The sequence below is a fragment of the Gymnodraco acuticeps genome, unplaced genomic scaffold (assembly GCF_902827175.1).
Source record: "Gymnodraco acuticeps unplaced genomic scaffold, fGymAcu1.1, whole genome shotgun sequence".
In the NCBI taxonomy this organism is placed as follows: Eukaryota; Metazoa; Chordata; class Actinopteri; order Perciformes; family Bathydraconidae; genus Gymnodraco; species Gymnodraco acuticeps.
This window is the reverse complement of record NW_022990010.1, coordinates 955427-982532: the sequence shown is the minus strand read 5'-3', so window position 1 is coordinate 982532 and position 27106 is coordinate 955427. Positions and strand designations below refer to the sequence as shown.

General features: G+C 39.0%; 2 protein-coding genes across 5 annotated transcripts in view; both read right to left on the bottom strand.

Moving 5' to 3' along the window:
* Positions 1-4854, bottom strand: part of kdm4b (lysine (K)-specific demethylase 4B) — a 66409-nt gene extending 61555 nt beyond the window's left edge. For all 4 annotated transcript variants that reach the window (XM_034213100.1, XM_034213101.1, XM_034213103.1 and 1 more), the window contains exon 1: positions 4717-4854. The gene's annotated coding sequence lies outside the window, so the exon portion shown is untranslated. The remainder of the gene's footprint in view (positions 1-4716) is intronic.
* Positions 4855-6098: 1244 nt separating this feature from the next.
* On the bottom strand, positions 6099-26580 carry uhrf1 (ubiquitin-like with PHD and ring finger domains 1). Its single transcript, XM_034213107.1, has 17 exons — positions 26331-26580; positions 22676-22838; positions 22185-22436; positions 20765-20919; positions 20081-20296; positions 17731-17846; positions 17443-17629; positions 14853-14976; positions 14391-14498; positions 14188-14292; positions 13954-14060; positions 11845-12007; positions 11451-11588; positions 11112-11223; positions 8622-8770; positions 8262-8360; positions 6099-6810 (listed from the first exon to the last, which is right to left on the bottom strand). The coding sequence occupies exons 2-17, from the start codon at positions 22826-22828 to the stop codon at positions 6664-6666; spliced, it is 2331 nt and encodes a 776-aa protein (XP_034068998.1). The 5' UTR covers positions 22829-22838; positions 26331-26580; the 3' UTR covers positions 6099-6663.
* Between the last annotated feature and the right edge of the window lie 526 nt (positions 26581-27106).

Below are 27106 nucleotides of genomic sequence, written 5' to 3'. Positions count from 1 at the left end.
CCTCTTGAGTTGCCGTAAAATATGACGAATATGACGGATGACGGATGCGACGGAAATACACCCGAACATATCTGGTAGCCCGAACATATCTGGTACTGACACCGGCCTCACCCCATGTGTCCGGGCGTGGCTGGTGAGCAGTGCACTAGTTCGCTGACGTTGTCCGTGTCAACAGCATGGATGGTCAACAGGAGTGACAGTCCGCACACACACAAGACCGCAATTATGGCAGAAGCAAAAAAGCCCAAAATATATAATTTTCACTCCGAGTGGGAGGATAATTATTTTTGTATCTATTCCAATTCAAAGTCCATCTGTCTCATCTGCAATGCGAGCGTGGCTTTATCGAAGAAGGGTAATTTAGGAGCGGCATTTCAAAACAGTGCACAAACGCTACGAGACGGAATTCCCTCCTAATTCTGCCCTACGCTCAAAAAGGGGAGGGGCCTGAAAGGACAGCTAAATGCACAGCAGTCCATTTTCACCAGGCCCAACAACAAGAGCAAGGCTGCTACCATAGCATCTTATCGTGTCAGTCACGTTCTTGCGAAACACATGAAGTCTTTCGAAGACGGCGAAGTTATGAAAGAAGCTTTCCTGGAGGCTGCGACGCGCTTTTGTGGGACAGTAAAAATAACAGCAGCATTTCAACAGGTTTTTGATATAATAAAAACTCAATTTAGATACCGTTATTAATCTGCTGTAAGTTTTAGTTTGTTTGAATTTATTCATGATAATTATTGTACAAAATGGTATAAGAATGCAAACATTAAGATCTGTTCTGTTTAAATTGATTATAGTCTATCAGTTCAGAAACTAATGTTGCTTGCATCCTATTTTAAAGGCATTTATTTTTATACTCTAATAAAATGCAACAAAAAATGGGTTTGATTCTATTAATGTTGTCTTTTTTATTGCACTGTTGCAGCAGATTCCTGCGTAGCTTCAGATCTGAGTTGTCTTATTAGTAAGCCTAATTTATACTTTTGTAGCAACACTATTTTTATATAATGGCAAAGAAAGGGTTCTTCAGAGTCTTTTCTTTTTTTCCTGTGTCATATGTGGCAGCACTGCCACAAGTTCCTCTTCAGAGAGGGTCTTCAGTACAGGTGGCAATATCGTCACCTGCCTGCGCTCATCTCTGAAACCAGACCATGTAAACAGGCTGGTATTTCTTGCAAAAAATCTTTAAGAGATGACATGAGCAGCCCTACCAGCATTTGCCATGGTGGCCTAAACATTTTTATTTGGTCTTAAATTGTAGTTCAACATTTATTTCCTGTTACTTCTGGACCATGACGGTTGGCCAGCCTTCAACGTTTAACTGAGTGGAATATGTTGAATATGTTTTACCAAAATGTTGGCTATATGTTAAGGAGTTTTCAGTAGGTTGTGACAGTGCACTGCAACATATTTGATTTCATTTATTTTGGTCTAATTTATTTGTATTTATCATATTAATATATGTTTAGTATGGTTTTGGAAGTGCGCTCCAACACATTTATTGATCTTGTTTATTGGTAAAATATTATTTTGTTTTAAAGTTCAATAAATGGTCAATGAATAATCATCAAAATAATCGTGATATCAATTATTGACCAAATAATCGTGATTATGATTTTTGCCATAATCGCACAGCCCTAATATGGGCTACTACCGATTTATTATTCAGCATTAGCACAAACCAGAAGATTGCCTGAAGGAGAGTGACGGTCACGACTGCATTCCTAAAATGTCAGACATTTGGAGGTAAAAAACACAACACCCAGGCTAATAGCTGGATGTGCTCAAAACAATCTAGTGATATGTTGTTATAAAGCGCAAATGCATCTGTCGCTCAAAGCTGCCTGTAACTCATATTGTAATGTTTTAGTGTTATTAATCATTTTGGTTACAGCCCTGATATATTAAACATACAGTAGCTAGCTCTTATTTCATGTAGCATTGTCCTTGTGTGCCCAAGACAAGAAATAATAAATAAAAAGACCAAATGCAGTACTCTGTGGTGCACTGCTGTGTAACTGTAATGTTTGCTTGGATGTTTCAATTCATTTGTTTGAGAGTTATTTGTTTTTGGATTGCCATTAAAGCAAACGGCTAATACAACAGGTTGTTTTTTCTCACCATACTTTCATCCGCCAGTTTCCCTTATATCTCTCTCCCACAGAATCTCCCCCTTTATCTGACTTTTTTCAGACCTATCAGGAAGCCTTGTAACTCCTCTTGCTGTAATATTGACATTGCTGGAAACTAGTTTAACCTTACTGTGTAAATGTTAGTTGTAAAGAAATGTAAGCGTCCCTCAGGTTTCTGTTTGACAAACCACAACCTTTAGTGCAACAAACCCAACCCGATAGCTCCTAGCTGAGTGAGGTCAGTCAAATAACTACATCTAGAAACAGACTTCTCTAGGAGAAAAAAACGTTAGACCAGGAACTTAAATATGAAGTTGAAACAATGAGTCTGTTATTTGTATTCACTCAAAGAAGATATTGATTTCCCTGTTCCCTGTGTAATTTTGGGTTTTGGGAACTTGGGACATGCATTTTACCGACTCCTGACTGATTTTGTAGACTAATTAATTCATAGAAATAGAAAATTGACAGACAGAATTAATAGTTGCAGCCCTACTGAATATAGAGGTAGAACCCCTTGGTTCCTAAAAAAGTTTCTTATGTTCCTATAAAATTACTACACATAAAAAGAGGTGACAGATGTGATACAAGACAAATGGAGAGCAGTTATTGTATTACTACGAATCAAAGAACTTGGAGAAAAGCAGTTTTTTGTGGTTGAAACAGGATGTGCATATGCCCCAAACAGTTGTGGTTTATACGCTATAGTCCAACTCAGATGGTAGCAATATACGTCTAACTGTATTCCAACAGTGTTTGACTGACATTTAATTTACCAAGGCATCATACAAATGTGTAAACTGGCATATTGAGACAAAAACAGATTGAAAGGCAGGTTCTCAGTTGAGGAAGCCTGCAACTGCAGTGTTAGACAAATAAATAACTATTGCTAAGAGTTTATAGCTGCAGGTATGCGTCAATAGTCAGTCGTAGAAAACAATGTACCTCCATTTGCATTTCAAAGGCTCCGACACAACAAGCCTAGGTTGGCTTCCCTCAAACTTCAGGCCCTTTTGATTGACAAATACAGAGTACTGCTGCTCCCTGATATGAAAAGTAATGATCTTTCCACACATGCGCAGAACCTGCATGCTAGTTTGCCATTGGCTGTACTCTTTGCAGTGTATTGACAGGGAGAAAGCAGGCAACACGAGGCAACGCAACAGTTGGATTCATCATTAGAATCAACAGGTCAGAGTCTTGTGACGCAGAATTAGTCATTTGTAATATCAACAATATGCCACTACTTGAGTCCCCTAACAATAACACTCATGACAAACAGGTCACTGTTTTGTGTTTATGTATATTTTGAATACATTTTGAAACATGTGTATATATATATATATATATATATATATATATATATATATATATATTCTGCATTTTGTGATATATGTTTTGTATCGGAAACATTCAAACCAAGGTTCATAATGTAATGTGAATCTTGTTTACTGTTAGAACCCTAGTACTTTGAAATGTGATCAATTTCAGGAATAATAAAAGTCCCTTATTACTTATTTAAAACATATTTTTAAAGGAGAGGGGGGATGTTTGGCCTAAAGATTGGCCCTTCAGAAACTATTAACCCATTTTACCTGTGCTCTGCAACACTTGGCTTGGATAGTGCCAAATATTGTTTCTGACTAAAACACATAACTTCATCCCTAAATATGCACTTATCATGCATGACCACATATAGCCTACATGAGTTAGTTCCTCATACAAAGCAAGCCAAATGGGGACAATTTAACTATTGATTTGCATCTAGCATGCAAACACTGACAAGCAGGACACACAGCTCTTAAAAACGACACAGTCCGGTTTCAAGCGAGAGGAAGTTATATTTAGCTGGATTTAATACAAGACATTTGTAAACAAATCCCACTCAAACAGTAATACTTCCTGCTCAGTGAATGTGAAAGCCATCTCTTCCGAATTAGCCGCTTGTCATAAGCAGATAAGTCACTCATCCAAAATGTAGTAATGTTTCAAAAAGCAATGACCTCCTTGAACCAGGACTGATCTCTTCAGTGGGGTCATGTCAGGCCCCCAGCTGTCTAACCACAACAAAAAGGGGCCTACACAGCCCCTTTAAATCTATCTTGGCCTACAACTTGTCTCAATATTACAGAACACTGCCCTCCTTACTAAAAACCGTAATGCTAATTGTTCTGAACAGCACGTATCCCCCTTGATAGGTGGTTCAAGAATCTGACTTGGTGAGAGTAAAAAGACGCTGCTCGATTTAAAGAAGGAGTAATTACAGGCTGCTCCTGCTAAAATGGCTATACACAACTAACATAAGCTCTTATAATTGTATCCAAGAAGACAAGAACAACAACCAGAGCCAAAGCGCTTTATAATGAGTAAAATGTGTTGCATTTAACCACACGTCACCGGTTATTAGGGTTTAACTTCATGTATGTTGAGCTAACGCTGGTTAGCTCCTTGCTAGGCAGCTACTTACATATATGCATTTAGAAAAAACAAAAACACTGCGACGACAGCCATACACAACACAATTACACGAGAATACGGTCATTGCGTTTGCATAAAATGAATTCCGTTCGAGAAATATTACCTCCTGCAGCAAACGTATAGTCCTCTCCTTGTTTTTTTTAATCGATTTGGTTTCGTTTTGTAAAAAAAACCCTGTATGGATGTTGCTCTAGCATTAGCTAACTGAGGGCTATTTAGAGTCACGCCCCACCTCAAAAAAAACAGGGTTTGTGATTGGTCAAATCACACGGATAAAAGTATTCTTGTTCATCAACCCAACGATATGGTTGGTTTATTTGGTTATAGACACACACATCAACCAATGGCAGAAGACGCTCAGTACTACTTTGCTTACCATAGATAGTGTGTGCACGTCACGCACGTCGACAATGCCGGGACTGCTGTGTTGACTATGAGTCAAATAAATATACTTTCAGTGTTATTAAACACATTTCTCTAAGAGTTACAGCTTGTTCCAAAACCCTGAACGTGCTCTTATGCTCGGTATCTTATCCATTTCCTTCCAATGTAATTGTCTGAGCGACTATCTCAAACCAGATTAATCCAATGATCTTTGGTAGCATTACAATTCATAACAGATCCTAAAAAAACATTATTTTTTAAACAATATATATAATTATTTGTAATTGTATAGGGAAACATTTTTAACGTTTATAGATTGTTTTCATGCTACCTCTTTTGGTTACAATAAAACATTAAAAAAATATTCAGAAAAAAACCTACACTAATATAAAAATTATAAATTACTTTGTTTATATATTCCCAATTTTTCTGTAGAAGGCATAAGCAATCTGATACACATTTTTAGCTAAGTATTATACATTTTGGTAGCATTAAAATGCACAAAAGATCCTAAAAAATATAAATCCAAAAAAATCACAGATAATGTATTTGTACAGGGAAATCTGACACATATTTTATATATAAATAGGAATAAGTCAATATTTTTGATATTTCAAATACTTAACCAACCCTGAAGTATTTATTTTTCTTTCCTTTGAATTTAAGGCATACTTTATTTATTCCAGAAGAGGAAATGTAGTTTGTTGCAGAATGTATAATTAATATATTATATTTATACCATCATATTTCCTGCAATTTGTCCAATGAAATACTGGAATACTCTGAGAATTCACAGCATTGATTTCTTTAGTAAAGAAAAAAGGCGACACAATTGGAATTATAAAAACATACGTAGATTAAGATAAACTTCTAGAGTAAATTGACTTGTTTTCTGAGTCTTGAGGTCCTTTAAACATTGAAATTGTGAAGTTTGAAATCAGTTCCACACTTAAAATGTATTCCTGTAAAGTATTTATCTTTTCATTTTTCATCAAAACAAAGTTAATTCCAACCCACAGCTGAAACCTTCAAGATTACAATTTAAAATGGTTTTTTGGGTAAATGTTCCTAAATACAGTACCCTTAAAAAACACAAACAAATTTCATTTTCACTTTTTTATTGAATAACACTGAAAACGTATTGACAATTTTTGCACCAAACTTGTGCAAGCAATTCTAAAAACTACATATCAAAACTAAAATGGACAAAAAAAAAAATGGATGGCAGTAATAGATTATAAAAAGATGAAAAGGTACAAATTAAATGTTTTAGAAAATACAAATAACGTTTCTAGACTTAATTAGGCTGTGTCGGGGATAATGTCTAAATAACTAGATAGATGTGTCCTACATAACACTCTTTGTTAAGCACTTTTTGTTTTTCTTTGGACTTCATCAAAGTGAACATTAGCATTAGTTAAGGGAACAATATCAAACGCTGGGAGTAAAATCACGGTGTAAGGCGTTAACGGAGTAATGGCGCGATTACGAAAAGGAATTAAAATGTTTTCTTTAACTACATGGCAGATCCAAGGTAAAAAAACGATAGCATTGAAGTCCACAAAACTTGCAGTTTTATAAATCATTAAAAAAATATATTAAGAGATTGATTCTTTATTGCCTTTGCTGAAAAACGCCCTTAAGGCAGAGTAGGCAGAACCAATGATCATCGCCCGCTGCTGTAGCCTGGGAAAAACTGAACAAGGATATCCTGCAGGGGTTTGTTGATGTTCATGGAATAGTTCTTGCCCAGGTCGTACCTGCAGGCCGGGCAGGTGTGCACGTCTGCTTTGAAGGATCGCTGAAGGCATTCCTGAGGCGGAAAGAATCAGACATTTCATTTAAATTTCAGGCCCTCAAACTTTGACATTTCATTTCTAAAAATGGTTTCTGCATTGTAGCCAGGTGGGTGTAAGGCAGTGGCGAGCCGTCAGGGGGCCTAAGATATTCTAAAAAATAATATTTGAAAACATTAAAAAAAAAACGTTTTTTTAAAAATATTATTTTTCATATATTTTTTGTTGTTACATTTTTCATTAGTTTTACCAAAATAACTTGATTTAATTGTATTTAAAATAACATTTCCAAAGAAATAAATCCTTCGAATCTGCCTGTTCAGTTTCTGTTGGAATGTGAAGGGTTAAATGCCGTCTCTGCGAGTTATGTGAAGACGGGAGAGCTTGTTGGTCCCTCTCTACATTCACAGAGGGCCCGCTATAGTAACTCAACGAGAGAGTAATGTCAAATGACAGTACAATTGACCAATCATATCTTCCCTCTAAATGGGCGGGCGCTATTTTTGCGGACTTTATGACAAGTTCCGCCCGCTGTGAGGTCTATGCAAGTGGTGCAGTGACGCATCCTAAAACCCGGAAGTAAGCTGCGCTCGGATTCCCTCGACAGAAACCAATGGGATTTCTCCATAGGATTTTGGAAAATAGCCCGAAATAAGGTCTGTGGAACGTACTTGTTAGATAAATGCACGTTTTGTTCAGCCGGATAATATCCACATGTCTACCCTACTTTTATTATTTTCGAATCATAAATCTAAACGATAGATTTATGATCGATAGATTTATAATTAGCATAAGTTCGTTCATGATGGCTCACTTCAGTGATGACATCGTTGCGAAATTATTAACCGAGTCATTTTCAAGATTGAGTTACAATGATAAACTGGAGTGGCAAAGGATCAGCTGCATGATCCGCCATTAAGTGCTTCATCCAAAAGGACAGGAGGATGGACTTTGTGTTTAAGTGATTTGATCATCAAAGGTAGGCCTAAGTCATTTTCAATGTGGGCCGCCGTGCCGACTTAATTCATTTGTAATTGTTACTTGGCTGTGGGTGCCCTGTCATGATAGGTGTTTATATAAATTATGTTGTTTTGTGTGGTAGAGGGTCGCTGTCATTGATGCGTTTTGCACCCGGGGCGCTGTTTTTATATTCCGCTGAAGTAGCCTATACGCTGTGACGTAATATCTCTTATTTTTTTCTGAGGGAAGGGGGGTCAGAGGGCCTAGGTATAAAAGTCACGGCTCGCCACTGGTGTAAGGTTGGTTAGGATGTCACGTGAAGATCAAAAGCTGTTTAGGAAAATGTTTATAACCCAACCACTACAGCAACATAATAAAATAAAGACATATTTTAGGTTGTATATCAACCAAAAAAAACAACAAACAGTGTTAGAGCTATGATTCTGTTGCTGCATACAATTAAGTGATAGTCAAAAACTCTTGTTAATCATCAACGATCGTTCCTCACCCTGCAGACATTGTGTTGGCACTCTGTGGTGATCGGCTGAAAGACAACCTCTTGGCAGCAAATGCAGAGGAAAACTTCTTCGACTTTGTTCAGGAATTTCTGTAGGAACGACAATAAACATTTGAAAGCGTATTACAAACTACCCATTTCTGTTGCCCAAAAAAACCGCCATTGCAAGATATTCTATCGAGTATTGTATGCAAGAGCACTGTTGTGATTTTACCAATTAAAGTCATCACTAGGACATCTCTTTCTTGTCCAAGGTCTAACGTATTGGACATACGTGTCCTTTCAAATTGAAATGTCACATTAAAATTCCTCCAAACATAAGCTGGTAACCAAATACACAGTAATGCTCACCGGTCCAAGTGACAGTGACTCCATGGCTTCATCCCACAGTTTCTTGTTTTGCTTGTCATTCTTGATGAAGGTTTTCTGTTCCCTAGTAAGCTTGTACATTTCTAGCTTTATTTTCTTAGGAGTTTTGGTTGGTGAAGACTTGGGGGATTCTGTAAGAAAGAAACACATTTTAAATGTACTAGAGTAAAAGGGTGGACGGTTAGAATGTCGAATAGCTGAACGCAGGTGGCGAAAAACAAATCTCCAGGTTCACTTTGAAATCTATAAAGAGAGACTTGGCCTTTATAACTTGGAATTGAAAAACGCACGACAATCGTTCTTCTCTGACATCATTACCAAAAACAAAAACAACGCACGTGCCTTGTTTGCTACCGTCGACAGACTAACTAACCCCCCAGTGTCAGTAGCCTCTGAATTTCTATCCACCAGGGCGTGCAATTATTTTGCCTCCTTCTTCACTGACAAAATTCAGAAAATCAGACAAGCAGTCAGTGCCTCTGCATCAGGAACAGCAAATGTGTTGTCTCTGTGTCCACTTAACATCAATTCAAACACCATGACACAATTCCATCAGATTAATGATAAAAACCTAGAGGACATTATACAACTTCTGAAATCCTCCTCCTGCTGCCTTGATATTATTCCAACAGGATTTTTTAAAGATGTTTTGCCTTGCATGGCCTCAGATCTACTTCATATAGTAAACAAATCTATTCACTCAGGTATTTTTCCACAGGCCCTGAAAACTGCAGTCATTAAACCGCTCTTAAAAAAGAATAATCTAGATGCTTCAGTAATGAACAATTACAGGCCCATATCAAAATTCCCATTTCTAGGTAAAATCGTTGAAAAAGTTGTTTTTCAACAGTTGAGTAATTTCTTTCATTTAAATAACTGTTTCGATGTGTTCCAGTCAGGCTTTCGTCCAAACCACAGCACTGAGACTGCTCTTGTAAAGGTCTTTAATGACATCCACTTAAACACAGACAGTGGCAGAACTTCAGTGTTAGTATTATTAGATCTCATTGCTGCGTTTGACACTGTTGACCACAACATATTACTCGACCGACTGGAAAACTGGGTGGGATTTTCGGAAACAGTTCTAAATTGGTTTGAATCCTACTTAAAGGACAGAAACAACTTTGTTTCTATAGGTAAATACACATCTGAGTTGACAAATATGACATGTGGGGTTCCTCAAGGCTCCATCTTGGGGCCTCTTCTCTTTAACATCTACATGCTACCACTGGCTCAGATAATGAAGAACAACAAAATAAGTTACCATAGCTATGCAGATGACACACAAATTTACGTAACAATTTCACCAAGAGACTATGCTCCAATTCAAACACTGAGTAAGTGCATTGAACAAATCAATGACTGGATGTGTCAGAACTTTCTCCAATTAAACAAAGATAAAACTGAGGTAATGGTTTTTGGAGCCAAGTCAGAATGTATAAAAGTTAGCGCTGAGCTTCAGTCTGCAATGTTCAAAACAACAGATAAAGCCAGAAATCTAGGTGTAGTCATGGACTCTGACCTGAGTTTCAACAGTCACATTAAAACAGTTACTAAATCAGCCTACTATCACCTAAAGAATATATCTAGGATTAAAAGACTAATGTCACAGCAGGATTTCGAAAAACTTGTCCATGCTTTTATCTTCAGTAGACTCGACTACTGCAATGGTGTCTTCACAGGTCTCACTAAAAAATCTATTAGGAAGCTGCAGCTGATTCAGAACACCGCTGCTCGAGTCCTCACTAACACTAAGAAAGTGGATCACATCACTCCTGTTCTGAAGTCTTTACACTGGCTTCCTGTGTGTCAAAGAATAGATTTCAAAATACTGCTGCTGGTTTATAAAGCACTGAATGGTTTAGGCCCAAAATACATTTCTGACCTCCTGCTAAATTATGAACCATCCAGATCTCTTAGGTCTTCAGGGACTGGTCAGCTTTCTGTCCCCAGAGTCAGAACTAAACATGGTAAAGCAGCGTTCAGTTATTATGCTCCAAATATCTGGAACAAACTCCCAGAAACCTGCAGGTCCGCTGCAACTCTGACTACTTTTAAATCCAGGCTGAAGACTTTTCTTTTTGTCGCTGCTTTTAATTGATCTATTCATATCTTAGACTGCACTGAAACTTTTACCCATGTATTTTTTCTTTTAATGTTTATTTTATTAGCTTTTCTTTTTAATGACTGATTTTAAATGCCTTTTTCTTAATGTCTTTCATTTTTTGTAAAGCACTTTGAATTGCCTTGTGTTGAAAAGTGCTATATAAATAAACTTGCCTTGCCTTATACTTTATAGATTTTACACAGAAATCAAAACCAATAAAATGTCTCACCTGATCAATTATGATAACATTGGCAACACTACAACTTATATTGTACACCAAAACAAACCAATGCATAGCTTTTGGGCTGATCTGCAACAGTTTCATTTGAACTAGTGTTGAATATTAGGTAAGAGCAAAAACATACCGCTGCTCTGGGATTTCCTCTTCCTCTTTGACTTGCTGGGTGTTTCCGGAGACTCATCCGCAACATTTTTGTTCTCTTTCTCCTTCTCTTTCTCTTGATAGCCAGCAGGATACTGAAAAAAATATGAAGTCCATTTAATTGAAGTTATGCTACTGTTAACCATCAGCTCAAAGCACAGCTAACATTAGCATCCATACTGACATGTTCAAGATATGCTTTTCAAAGAAGGCCATTCTTTAAATCAATTAAAAAGAGTTGCATTCTACACAGAGGACACAGTTCATTTACACAAAACATGAAACCCTCTTGCTCTAATGTAGCTTGAAGGATCATCTCTACCTGTATGGTGAGCCCGAGCTTCTTGACGCGGTCCTTGCCATCTCTCGTCCACGGTGCCGGCTCCTCATCGTCACGCTTCAGCAGATATCGCCACACCAAGAAGCCAGACTTCCCTTTGGCTGGCCAGTACTTTGCAATCTGAAGGAATTCAATGACAGAGTAAGACTACCAATAGATGCCCAAAGTCACAAGATTATTTATCGAACTTCAAATAATCAAAGTAGAGGTAGTTGTTGGGTTACGAGTAATTCAATTGTTCGGAAACCAATGCATGCTCCTTATTTATTTAGATCCATGCAGTTGAATAGTTGCAGTTTGAAAATTAATTACATTTCTATAAATTCTAAAAAAATAAATTAAAAAAATGCAGATTCTGTCCAGTGTATCCTCATACCTTATATATCCCATCATATCTGTTTCCTTCCTCAGGGGAGTATTTACTGTGTTTGCGACCCTTGCAGCTGCGCACGACTCTAACTGGTTTTCCCGCCTTCCAGTTCTTTGCATCGGCTCCATTTTTGTCGTTGACAGGGACGTTGCAGTTGAGAGCCAGCGCCCTGTTGAGAACCAGAGTGAACAATTTAGATATAAGAAATGAACTCTATGCAATAACCAGGGTTCATACACTTTTTCACCAATGATTTTCAATGACCTTTACCTAATTTTCCATGACCAAAAAAAAATGACCACTGAAAATGTTTTATTTTAACATGGAACAGGAAAATAAGGTCTGCATATGAAACATGTTGTGCCTACCTAAAACAAATCAAATAGTAGGCTTACTAGCTTCTACACGCTAAAGCAACTGTAGTCAGGGATGCAAAGTCATCAGGTATGAAAAAGGTGACAAGGACCCGACCCCTGACCCCACGGGATATCGGCTTTAAAATGAGGAATAACAGGATGTTAGCAGTCAGAACAGCTAAAGCAGCAGGTAATAATAACAGAAACGACAAAGAGTCACATCTAATAGAAATATATAAAAGCATTTATTTTAATTGTGTAGCAGTCAGTTTATAATTCTGGCAGCACTGTTGAGCATTTTGAAAATGTATTTTCATGCCTCTGTTCAAGGCTTAGTCTTTCTATCTGTATAGCCACTGGTGTAAAGTAACTACGTTCATAAACTCAACAAGTACTATACGTGGGTAACATTTTTAGATACTTGTACTTTATTTAAGTATTTCAATGTTTTGCTACCGTGTACTTCTACTCTACTATAGTTCAGAGGTACATGGTGTACTTCTACTCCACTACAGTTCAGAGGTACATGGTGTACTCTACTCCACTACAGTTCAGAGGTACATGGTGTACTTCTACTCCACCACAGTTCAGAGGTAGGCTACATTGTGTACTTCTACTCCTCTACAGTTCAGAGGTAGGCTTCATGGTGTACCTCTACAGTTCAGAGGTACATGGTGTACTTTTCCTCCACTACATGTATTTAATACCTTCAGTTACTTTACAGATGTGGATGAATGATGTGAAATATAATCAAGTGTTGAATCAGACTTTAGTTCCACCTGGAGTAAATTCATAAGCTACCCTGCACTATACAAAGTCATTCAAACTAGCTGCACCTTTACCAGCTTTGAGAACACTTTCATGATCAATCATTATAAAACATATATTATTCTGAAATGGACCAATCTGCACAATGACTACTTTTACTGTCGCTACTTTCACTATATTTTGATGATAATACTTTTCTACTTTTACTTGAGGAACATTTTGAATGCAGTACTTTTACTGTAACAGAGTATTCCTACACTGAGTACTTCTACTTTTACTCAAGTACAAGATCTGAGTACTTCTACTTTTACTCAAGTACAAGACCTGAGTAGGCCTACTTCTACTTCTACTAAAGTACAAGATCTGAGTACTTCTACTTTTACTCTAGTAAATATCTATACTTATACCACCTGTTTATAGCCTATGAAAACTAGAAAACGAAGGCTAAAGCTAACGTTAGCAGATAGTGACAATGCTAGCTAGCTAGCTCAACGATTCCTTAAATAATATTGCGACAGAAAAACTTTTCAGTTCACATCACGCTCCGACAGGGAGCTCTGCTCTGTGAACACCTGAACAGCCCGTTTTAACAGCTGTTCACCAGCGGTGCAGTCTGTGCCACAGACTCTGCACAGTTAACGAACGCACCGTAGATAATGTAGCTGACCCTCATCCCGGAGCAGCAGAGTTCAGCCGGCCCGACAGGCAGGAAGACTCGAGCACACAGCTCGCGCTTCATATATACATAACAGCTCTCGACCGCAGATTATTTCGGCGATTAGATCAAATGTAAATTATATTTGACGCAACTTTAGTTACATTTCCATGACTTTTCCAAAACTTTGGGAGATATATTGTTTTCCATAACTTTTCCAGGGCCTGGAATTTGCATTTTGAATTTCCATGACTTTTCCAGGTTTTCAATGACCGTACGAACCCTGAATAACTGAAAATGCAGAAATCCTGTTAACTATAATGAGTCATGTCATACCGGTTCATGTGGGTAAGTGTCTGATCACATGATTGCTCAGCGGTCCTCTTGTTTCCGGAAAGATCTCGCCCACCAGAGCCAGTGTATGTGAACTCGTTACCATCATCCTTTAAGAAACGTAAATATTACAGACATTAAAACATCTAAAAAGTCTGGCTTCAACGTTAAGATTAATAGAAACACATTTCATATTATAATAAAAAAAAAAAAAAAAAAGAAATTAACAAAGCATACCACGTCATCCTCATATCCTCCTGCCAGGACCAGAGAGAAGGCCCCGTCGTTGCTCCTGCCGTGGATCCCAGCTACATGAGGCCTGTGGACGCCAGATTCACTGACCTAGAACAGAGTTTAAACATCATTGGGGGCCACTAAACATACGAGCACTCAAACCGTGGTATTGGTAATCCTCTAGGATTCCCGCTGCGTGGACTGACCTGCACTCTGAACTTCCACAGGGAGCCGACAGGAACGCTGGGGATTGGGCCGTAGTGGTTTGATGGGACGATGGTGCACTGCGTGGTTCGACCAACACAGGCCATTCCCTGGAGGGGGAGGAGTAAATGGTTGCCATTAAAGTATTTGTGTATGTAACACCAATGCAGTAAACTAAACACATTTTAGAAGATGCACCAATACTGATATTGTTGACAGTAGATCAATGGTATAGCATACAATGACTTTAATAAAAAGTAATTGCTTCTGCAACCGGAGAAATAATTAGCCGTTTCCTCCACACATCAGCGCATCCAGGGTTTTTAAAATGTTCTCTTTTTCATTATTTATTCTTAAACTATTACATAATTAAACCGGGTTCCCCTGGGCCCCACAACTATAAGTGACTTATTCAAAATCATAATTTTAAGAAACATAAAAAGAAAAAGAAAAAAGAACCTCACCTTGCCCCAGTCCCTCTGGCTGGTGGAACTGGCAGAAGCCATCTTAGACTTCTTTTTGCTCTCCTTCAGCTTCTCTCCAGCCAACACAACCTCACTGGCGTCATTATGGCATCCTGGGCAATACCTGAGTCAGTATACAGAGTACAGGTCAGCTAAAGCACAGTGTGACAATAACAATTAATGGCCAGAAGCATGAAGCGATGCCACAAAACAGCTACAAACTGTGTGTTCGAGCACTTTGAGATCCTAAAGCAGGGGTGGGGAACCTCCGGCCCCCGGGCCGTATACGGCCCGCGAGACCATTTGGTATGGCCCTCGAGGTAATTTATAAACACACGCAAAAAAATCAAAAAAATAAAGAAATCTAGACCGCAAAATAATTAAACAAGCGAGTGCCTGTTTTTCCTGGCAACGGTCATGGTCCTTGAACACTAGTGCTGTAGCGACGCGTCGACGACTTCAAAATATCGTCGACGACATATTTTCGCGTCGCCACCATAGACTGTATATATGGTCGCCACACACACGTGGGTCACCCAAAGCAACAAGCAGTTCGCAATCGCACTTCTAACACAATGGAGACTGAAACGGCTACCACCTCCTCCTCACAGGATTGCGCACGAAGCCCTCAAACGAAAACATCTCGCCCTAGGTCTTCAAAAGCATGGGAATATTTTAAAGTTAGTCCAAAACGCAAAGATATTTATATATTTATATCTCACTGAGACTGCAGCTGGACCGGAAGCAGCAGCTAGCTGTGGTGGCAACCATTAGCAGCTAGCATTTGCTCTCCGATTTTTACATTAAAATGGAATTATGGATTATAAATTCAATAATTTTTTTATACATAGACGTTAAAAACCTATGGATTAACCGATTCAGCCGCGTTTTTTCTCATTTTAATGCCATTGAACACGTATTTTGATCAGATTGACAGCTACGGCGGTGAGACGATCTCCCTAGAAGCTCTGTGAAGGTACGTGTTGTGATGACTGTATTTGCTTCCCCTGTCGCGAGTCCGGATCACTCAGTGATGATACTATGTACCTACATAATCTGTGGAGTCTCAGCTTTAATCGGATATCTTGTATGTGCAGCTACGATAAGTAATAAGGGTACTTTTATCTTGAGTTCTGTGCCAATGTCCGTTAGCATTTTTCGCTCAGGGGTCATTTAGATAGCATTTTAGTTTGCTTCTTATGAGACTTGTGTTTTGTTTTGTGTTGGTAAACATGGTTTGTATCGTCAGTTAGCTGAGATTATTTCCGTTAATCTGGTATAACACATTAATAGGTTCTTAAATATTAAGATCCCCTGAGACACAGTATCGTGAAAAAAAATTTTTTTACATTACGTTTTTTTTACATTACGTTTTTTATGAATTGAACAATAGAAAAATAATCGTTCGATTAGTCGACTAATCGATCAAATAATCGCCCGATTAATCGTTTTCAAAATAATCATTTCCCCCCAGCACTATTGAACACAACACGAGCCTAACGTGTCATCACGTGGTATATGTCTCGTCTGACAGGGGTGCAATTCTGACAGAGAGCACCAGAACGCTGCTCCGGGACTTCAAAAAATGGCAGTACCCATAAGTCCGTACACATGCTGCAGTTTTTGCGTGGCTTAGTCTTTAGTTGAAAGCCCAGTGGTGATCTGTTCATCCGTCATACTGATCATAACTTTGTTGTTATTAGCATCTGGTTAGCTCGCTATGCTAACGAATATAAGAAGCCCTTTTCTCCAACCAGTGAGGTAAAGGCACATCTTTATATGATCATTATAGTTATCAAAACATAAGAGAATATAGTAAACAGGTATAAAATACTATATGACAGTAAAAAAAAGTTGTTATTAATAAACAAGAATACAGTTTGAAAGGAGAGCGATTTGTAAAATATCCATAAAGAAAAAGTAAATCTGCTTACAGTTCTGTTTCATATGGGTGTTGAGAGATGTTTCCATAGATCTCTTCATTTTGCTCTCAAAGTGCACCAGATTGATGCTTTCAACTTCAATATTTAAAAATAAATCTTCCCGCGGGAGCATGCCCCCCTGGACCGCCCTAGAGGAGGTTAGATCCCCCCCCCCCACACTTAAATCATGTCCACATGGATAGGAAACTAAATACATTTGCACACATCTTGTGTCCATATCTTTCTGTTTGGTGATCATGCCACAACCATGCACGTGCATGCATGCGTGAGTCATGGCAAGATATCTGGATTAAGAGGTTGCTTTTTCTTTGCACAGCATGAAAGAAAGGCCAAATGAAATGGGCTGTGATTTTAAGCAGAGGTCAATAATTTGTGCGGCCCTCGGAGGATGTTGAAAAAATTTAAATGGCCCTTGAGAGGAAAAAGGTTCCCCACCCCTGTCCTAAAGGTTCAATACATGAAGGAGCAGTATAGGTTAATGACATGTATTTGAAAACTCCCTTCACAATGACAGGTGACCATTGCCACAAGACAACATTGTACTTATATCTTCACTCATTAACAAATGACTGCTAATTGCTAAACTTTAAATGTCAGGATATTTGAATATATACATCAGAATTTGAGTTTAGCATGATGCCACTGACCAGTCCTCATCGTCAGGGATGGAGGTGAGCGGGGGGTTCAGGCAGTAGATGTGATAGGCCATGTCGCACTCATCACACAGCAGCTGTTTGTCGGGATCCTGCTTGATGCCGCAGACGTGGCAGTTACACCACTGGCAGTTTTTCTTGAGATTATCTTTGCAGTGCTTGCACTCGGGTCCATTTGATCCTGGAGAAGAAACACATTTCATTATATCATCTAATCCGTTTCTTTCTACAGCATTTTCATTAGGGGGTGTAATAGATACCAGTTAACACAATTAAACCTACTTTTCAGCGGACTCTCGGATCCAGCGGGTGTTTCATCCAGAGAACCAACCTCCTCGATTTTGTAGATTTCAGTCAGGAACATGATCCGACAATCATTAAGAGAGTCACCAGCATCACTGCAAACAGAGAAATAGATGTCAATATGGCCTTCGTAGTACTGGCACTTTTTCATGCTTATAATGTCATGATATAATATATATGATATAATTATGTTATGTTAATATGTAATATATATACAGTGGGGCAAAAAAGTATTTAGTCAGCCACCAATTGTGCAAGTTCTCCCACTTAAAAAGATGAGAGAGGCCTGTAATTTTCATCCTAGGTACACTTCAACTATGAGAGACAGAATGGGGGGAAAGAATCCAGGAAATCACATTGTAGGATTTTTAATGAATGAATTAGTAAATTCCTCGGTAAAATAAGTATTTGGTCACCTACAAACAAACAAGATTTCTGGCTCTCACAGACCTGTAACTTCTTCTTTAAGTCTTCTTTAAGAGCCTCCTCTGTCCTCCACTTGTTAACTGTATTAATGGCACCTGTTTGAACTCGTTATCAGTATAAAAGACACCTGTCTGTGGATTCTGTCCACAACCTCAAACAGTCACACTCCAAACTCCACTATGGCCAAGACCAAAGAGCTGTCAAAGGACACCAGAAACAAAATTGTAGACCTGCACCAGGCTGGGAAGACTGAATCTGCAATAGGTAAGCATCTTGGTGTGAAGAAATCAACTGTGGGAGCAATTATTAGAAAATGGAAGACATACAAGACCACTGATAATCTCCCTCGATCTGGGGCTCCACGCAAGATCTCACCCCGTGGGGTCAAAATGATCACAAGAACGGTGAGCAAAAATCCCAGAACCACACGGGGGGGCCTAGTCAATGACCTGCAGAGAGCTGGGACCAAAGTAACAAAGGCTACCATCAGTAACACACTACGCCGCCAGGGACTCAAATCCTGCAGTGCCAGACGTGTCCCCCTGCTTAAGCCAGTACATGTCCAGGCCCGTCTGAAGTTTGCTAGAGAGCATTTAGATGATCCAGAAGAGGATTGGGAGAATGTCATATGGTCAGATGAAACCAAAATAGAACTTTTTGGTAAAAACTCAACTAGACGTGTTTGGAGGAGAAAGAATGCTGAGTTGCATCCAAAGAACACCATACTGTGAAACATGGGGGTGGAAACATCATGCTTTGGGGCTGTTTTTCTGCAAAGGGACCAGGACGACTGATCCGTGTAAAGGAAATAATTAATGGGGCCATGTATCGTGAGATTTTGAGTGACAACCTCCTTCCATCAGCAAGGGCATTGAAGATGAAAGGTGGCTGGGTCTTTCAGCATGACAATGATCCCAAACACACCGCCCGGGCAACGAAGGAGTGGCTTCGTAAGAAGCATTTCAAGGTCCTGAAGTGGCCTAGCCAGTCTCCAGATCTCAACCCCATAGAAAATCTTTGGAGGGAGTTGAAAGTCTGTGTTGCCCAGCGACAGCCCCAAAACATCACTGCTCTAGAGGAGATCTGCATGGAGGAATGGGCCAAAATACCAGCAACAGTGTGTGAAAACCTTGTGAAGACTTACAGAAAACATTTGACCTCTGTCATTGCCAACAAAGGGTATATAACAAAGTATTGAGATGAACTTTTGTTATTGACCAAATACTTATTTTCCACCAACATTTGCAAATAAATTCATTAAAAATCCTACAATGTGATTTCCTGGATTCTTTCCCCCCATTCTGTCTCTCATAGTTGAAGTGTACCTAGGATGAAAATTATAGGCCTCTCATCTTTTTAAGTGGGAGAACTTGCACAATTGGTGGCTGACTAAATACTTTTTTGCCCCACTGTATGTTAATATGTAATATGTGTTATGTTGTGATATAATTCTTATGATCACTCGAAAAGCTAAAACACCAAATGCATGAAAGTTAACAGGCATTTTTTTTAAATACAGAGAGAAACGCAGCAGTATGTTATAAATACAAAAATAAAAGGCTACCATTTGTATCATCGAAAGAGTCAAATATTTATTTTTGTTCCGTTAAGTGTAAATGGGAGTTTATATTAAATCCAAAGTACTTAAAATATTACCAGCACATAGCAATATATTATGCAGGCTACTTTCATTCCACGGCAGAAAGTTAACCTGTTACCACCGGATACAGCGCATCAAAAAACCAACAAACTTTGATATACAGATAAAACGTGAATACAAGATGATGGCCTGCCGCTGCAGCAGGTTGAACAAATATTTACTCTGATATTTGACTTGTTGCAGTTCCCCCTAATCTGAGGGCCAATATAAAATGCAGACCTTTAAATGCAACACAGCACTTACCCAAGGAGAATCTTGGCGTAGATTTCTTTCACTGTGCGAGTCTCCCTCTTCTTCTGGATCTCAGCGTCGTACCAATAGCCACGCTCCTTGGGGTCGTCTGGGTTGAAGTTGACCATAACAACCATCTTTGGCTCCAGCTGGTGCCACTGGTACACCGTGCGGGCCCGAGGGCGAACATCCTTGGCCAGCAACTGAACCAGCCCGTTCTCTGGGTAGCTGCGATGGTAAAGGTGATACCAGGTCAGTTGGCAGTTTGGTGGCAAGCCACACACCACTACAGGTGCTTCCTACAGACTGCTGCATGGGAGTGTAAAAGTATATTTCGCTCAACTGCAGGTACACTTAAGAAGAATGTTCCTCAAACACAAACATACTTCCAAACTCCCCAACCGACACAATCGTGTGTTTAAGTGACGTCCAGAGTTCATTCTCATGACCATTTACTTTCGTATTTGTTTCTATTAAATAACCTCTAATGACAAGTAAAGTAAAAAATCCTGGATTTTGGGGCAACCAGTTTACTTGATTCTGGCCATCACATCATAGTGGAGTAAATACAAAATATACTCAGTGTTTGGAAGATAAAAAAAACATTGCAGGTGGTTGGCTGATATTTTCAAACATAGATTCACAACATAGCTTTACATGTTGATTGATGGACACAAATAGAAAAGGGATTCTTACTCTTCGTATTTAACTTGGTACAATATCTCCTCCTCTGCTGGCTGTGCATCAGCAGCTTCTGCTTTAGGCGTCTTTGTTGACTTGGTAACATTCAAGATCTGCGCTTCAAACCACGCCCCCATGTTTAAGTCCCTTGCATCCACTAGCTCATTGATCTGAATGACGCAAAGAAAAAAAAGTTAGAACAATCTTGAAATACATTTTAAAGGCTGTAACATTTGTCCTCAACACATTATTAAGTGTTCTGTAAATATGATTCGTCCGTTTGTTTTCAAAAGGGCTCATGTGAACTTCTGTTTCCTTACATACACAGAATTTCTAAACATGAAACATTTTCACAATGTCTATAAGAATCCTTTGGACGAAATGTAGACCGGCTCAATTACAGCCCAGCTTCTCCATTCAAATCACCTACATTTGTATATTCATGTCAAGTGTTCACCAACAGCAACTGTATTCACACAGAGGTGTTGTGCTAGAAAAACATGCACTTTTATTCCTACATTTAGAAAGTGTCTTCTGGAAGGCACTCAGTGTGCCATGTGAAAACTGTCTGAAACATTGTGTAAAGATTATGAAGAAGAAGTATGATAAAAGAGCTAGAAAGAAGTTAAACCCCCGTGTTATCTCAACTCCACACAGCTGGCCTCTAACTGTAAAAAGTGGGTGTGAACGTCGGGTCATGGTTTACAGGAATTGCCAGACACAACAACCCCTTTCTTTTACCGGTTATTACCATTGACAGTTGTTTGTAGCAACAAGAAAATATATCAAATAAATGTTTGCATTAAAAGCTGCTTCGAGTAATGTTAGGAAGATGAAGGGGTCATGACTCCCTCTGATATCCATTTTATAATTCTGTTAAAACATATACTGCATAATAAGTGCATTTATTCGGGTTCGGCACTACATGATTTTACAAGATACCATGTAGAACATTAAATAATGTTATAATTTACCTTTGCCTAATACTCATCTGTACTGAAAGGAGCTTAAAGGCATCATTATTATGGTCAATGCAACCTTGCCATCTGTTAGCTTCATCCAAGAAGAACTGTGCCGTCCACGGGTGGCTAACAGCTAACTTTAACTGTGTTGGTCAGACTGTAGCAACTGCATGGATCTCCAAGTATAGAGCATTAATGTCGATTTCCCAATCACATATTTCTTTTATTAAAATCATTCGGGCATCTTTGCTTGAATCTTTTCTTCTCCCCACGCTGAAAGCTGACCTAATTGTTCAACAAACAACTTGAATGGGTGACGAGCGTGCTCCCAACATTACTGTAGCTAAATGCAGGTCTTACGCCACAGCTGTTCACTACCTATCCCTAAAAGATCAATTAAATGTTCCCCTTTCCTGAAAGTATAGATAACATGCAAACACTTTTTAATCCAAGCCAACAGCTTTAGAACATACCTTGTAAGATCCGAACCCTGGATCAACGAGCTCTGTGGTGTTTGTTGTGGCGGCGGTGCCGGCGGTCTGAGCCTCGGCCTCCCCGTGAGTTGAGTTCTTGTCGGATTCACTCCGGGTTGATCCACAACCAGAGTCAGAGTCTGAGAGCTCTGCTTCTTTGTCTTTCACCACATCAACCTTCTGCCTCACAAGCAGTTGCACTATATCGTTTAGGCCCACATTGTAGTCGAATATGGTATGGCCGTCCTCCATCTGATGTTAAAAAACAAGGTTAAAGTTTGTATATCCAAAAAACAAACTTTAGATCTGCATTTATCACGTTCACATTAATGCATATTTTGTATTACACGTTTTACATTTACCACTATGTTTAAAGGACAGTCTTCTTTAAACACCAATACGTTTAAGAAGCTTCAAACTTTAAATTACTGGGACACAATCCAACAAAACCAGAGACTTGTCTGAGCAAAATGTTTACTAAGCTTCTTCACCTGCTTGCCGCGGTAGAAAAGTCTCTGCAGGTCTGGCTCCACCTTGAAGAGCTCAGAGATTTTGAGACGTAGCTCATCCACCTTGGTGAGCTTGGACAGGGAATCCACCCGGTGGGTTTCACTCCCATCCATTGTGCGCACTTGAATCCACATTGCAGCTGCCCTGTGTTAACAATCAATACATGTACCATTATAGTGAAAATAATAATAATTGTTGTAGTAGATTCTGCGAGTATTCACTCATGTTAAATGGATGATTTTATCAACAGCAGCAGCAGATGTCAGTGATCTGATAGAAGCCAGTTTTGTCAAACACATCATCAACAGCATGAGCAACACGATTTGTATGCTATTAATTGGTTGGTATTTGCATTTAAATCCAACTGCAGCCACATTAAAATCATTTTAGTAAGTAATACATGATTTAAAAAAATAATAGAGTAAGACTGATAAAAAGCATTGAATGGCACATCACTATGACCTTGCCACCATCCTAATATTTGGTTTGTCCACTTTTTTATAATGGAAGCAACACAGCAGTTTAAATAGTTTGAGAATTAATAACTTTCTCTTTCAATTGCATGTCCAAATCGTAGTAGTACCCACAATGACCATTCTTAGGCTTCTTTATGATTTTAAACTAATTCAAGTCATTTCGCAATGCAGATATCACCATCTTGAGCCAGGTGTTTCTGATATCTTGTGCGCCATATCAAAGACACTTCCTTACAGAGAACAATACAGATCCACTGATTGTGACTCTTCAAACTACAAAGGCATTACACATGACATGTCAGTTGTTAGACGCTTTTATCCAAAGCGACTTACATACTCAATACTGTGGGTAGGGCTGGGCGATTTGGCCTAAAAATAAAAATCGCGATTTTTTTCTAACTAATGGACAATTTTCGATTTAAACCTCGATTTGTTTCTGTTTTTTTCTAAACAAACCAGACCAAGGCTCTTTTAAGTGAACGACGGGAGCCGGCTCTCGCCCGCGAACGAGCCTTTTTTTTGTTTTTTTTGCGGAGGGATCTAGATCGGCATGAAGGCACGTTATGCAATGTGCACATCATCCCGCTTATTACACATGGCCACATTCTCAACAAAGTAACGACATGACTCCCAATATTAATTGAAATGCTTTTATGGATTTAGAAAATGATTTTATTGATTTAAAAAATAGTTTTATGTATTGATTTAAATTGACAAGCATCCGCTAAGAAAAGTAGTCCGTTGTTACTGTTTGAACTAACGTAGCAACGGCAGGAACTGCTTCGATAGTGTTTTTGATTACAGATTTGAAAACATCGTTGCTTGCTTTAAAAGTAGCACACTTCATGATGTCAAACCTTGGGAAGTATCTAGATATCCCTGCCCTAATGCCAAAGTAACTGCCAACTGAATATGTGTCGCCGTTTGATGTCTATGTCTGGACCGCTGCGTAAAAAGGAGGGTTTCTGCCCCATTACTTCTATAAGAATAAAACACGGAGGACGGAGATCTCTTTTCCTCCCCCTCTACAGACCGCCCAGCAGCTGATCTCAGAGCAAAATATTTATATAGGTCGATACAGTAGCCACTTTTTTTTTTTCTTTTTTAAATAGTTTGTATAGGTGTTGCTATCTGTTTTGTGTAGCGTGGTTCTACAAGCAAGTCAATGCATTCATTGGGTGGTATCAGAGATTTACACGGGTCTGTAAATGCAATGAAAACAATTGGCCACAGCAAATCATTTATATTAAACTTTATTTACTCTTGAATACTTCAGTACAAAGGATGTATTGAATAATTTAAGTGATATATGTGTACACAGAGCTGCAGATCGGGTAGTCACAGTCAATGTGGCTGAGTTTTGTGCGCGTTCTGGAAAGTGAGAGAGTAAGCTACTACGGAGTCCCTTAAAGCAAAACAAATCTGCGGAGTCAAGAAATGTTTTTAAAATCGCGATTTTTCGGTTCAGCCATTTCACAAACCGTAGGAAAGTAAAAATGCAAATTAATCGTTAAAATCGCCCAGCCCTAACTGTGGGCAATCCCCACAGGAGCAATTTGGGGTGAAGTGTCTCAGGGACACAACGGCATAGTGACGGCAGTGGGGTTTGAACCTGTGCTCCCTTGATCCGAACACCATCGCTCTACCCACTGTGCCTACCAAAGGCAATGTTAATGCTGAGGTGGCCACATATCAGCTTGTAAGTTTTCAATACACAAAAAAAAAGCATTTCATCGTGGATTGTTGCTTTTCATAATCATTGCATGGACATTATTCTCTATAACAAATCACCTCTGGCCGGAAGAGAACTGTCTGCTCCATAGCTTCTCTTAACAACTGGACTTAAAATCACACTGGACATTTTACATGAATATTCTATTTAATATTGGATAATCCATTCTTGCACAATAATATCCTGCATTATATTTGTTTTATCTTTTTAAATGCTATTTTATTCATATTTATGAAATATATTGGACTGTTTATTTCTGTGTCTTCGTTTCTCTTGTGTACATTGCCTTGTGTTTTTTATGCTGCTGCAACGCAAAAACTTCACAAATTGGGATCAATAAAGTACCTACCTACCTATCCATCATAGAGTTCCTGCCAATTAAATCATTAAAATGATGTAAATGAAATGAATTCAGTTAAAAAGGAAAATGAAATGGTGATCAGCAGAGGGAATTTGACCATATCAGTGTTGGTCCGTGTATTGTCTTTCTGTCAGCACTGGGCTGTCACTTGAACAGAGAATCAGAAAGGGAGGGAACAGGCTGATTTAAATACAGTGCGGGAAACTGAGCTGAGGCCACTCCCAGTTCTTTTAAAACTGAGCAGCACATCCGGACGGGAGGGAGCGCTAGCAAACAATGTGCCTTCAGTCTCTCACAATAAAACACACCGAAATACTACCTTATGTGCACCATGGAATCGATTATAACTGTACTTAAACGCGCCTCTACTTGCATAAGCCGTGTGTTGTTCTTTCTCGGTGGTAAACACTGAGCTCGACGGCTGCTTGGTTTTTACTTTGAGTTCTCAGCTGAGATGTTGGTCGCTCTGCTGGCTCGAATAAACCCGTGAACAAAACATCACCAACAACATTGATACAAAAACGACTTCCTCTCTCCTGATATGCGTTCATTTACCGAGATCATTCCATTTAAACAAAATGTAGACAAAATATGAGTCGTTTTTTCAACACGGAAAAACTGGAAAATAAATAGTGTTTGGAGGTTGGCGTGGTGTGTTTTGCTTCTAAGGAAGCGGTGAATTGCCAAAGCTAGTTATTTCACCATATGTTAGGCAGTATGTGGTAATACTACAAATAAACAACAGCTCAAGTCAAGTTCATCATGCACCTATCAATGCTTTATGTTTCAGCAAACCACGTTACAACTTATTGTTCGAACCCTTTCAACAACGTTAGGTTAGCACAGAGAATTGAGAGTACATTCAACAGCAAACAAAACTCTCCCAGTGACAAAATATTTAATTTACAATTTTACATTTTGCTTGCTCCTACGGTAGGTAAGCCAAACATAAACGAGGTGACTTTGTGAAGTTAGCTAACCATAGTGAGCTAGCCAAGTTACTGTGAGAAGATTTCAATGAGTACCATTTTAAAAGTTATTTTAACACGAGAAGAAATCTGCTTTACCTGATGGTTCGTCCAAGTGAAAACAAGAAATAGAGGTTTACGGAGGTTCACGTTTTCCGTAACTAACTTGTGTATGAGGTTTGCACAAGCAACTCTGCCTTGTTGGAGGTTGATCAATGAGTTATTCTTCAAGACTTTTATATCCCGCCTGCTCTAATAATACAGCTTCCCCATTGGCTAATTTGCTCTAAACAACTCGAGTTCATTGGCTAGCAGACCTTTCAATCTGAAATGTGACTGGAGTTTAGCTTCAGCGCGCGAAACGACATTCTCGTGGGTGCAGCTTGCCTCCGGAGATGTATCGCGAGATTATGAAGGGCACCGTAAACGGGTAACCATGGGAAAGACAGATGGTGTTCTGGTAAACAACCCCACTGAAAAGCTGTGTATCGTGTTTTTACATGTTACTGCTTCGTTATTTATTTTCACAATTAGTTTGGTTATTTGACCTTATCTTCTCAATATATTAAACGTTTATGTGGAGCCCCATATTGACCTTATAATCTTGTCTAAATAATTATGTGTAATTACCTTCCCTTCAGTTTGGCGGGAGCTGAAAGTCAATGAGGCCAACTCAATTCAAACTAGTGCACTGGAAATAAGGCAGGTGTTTGTTTGAGAGGAACTGTGTGTGTGTGTGTGCGTGTTTCCTTCACGCTACACACGTGATACACACATAATGTGCAATATGATGCCTCTGTCATTTGCCATATCTGATTATCTTTATTTAGTGGCTTTATACTAAACTTGATCCACAGCATTTCTAGCTTAAAGGT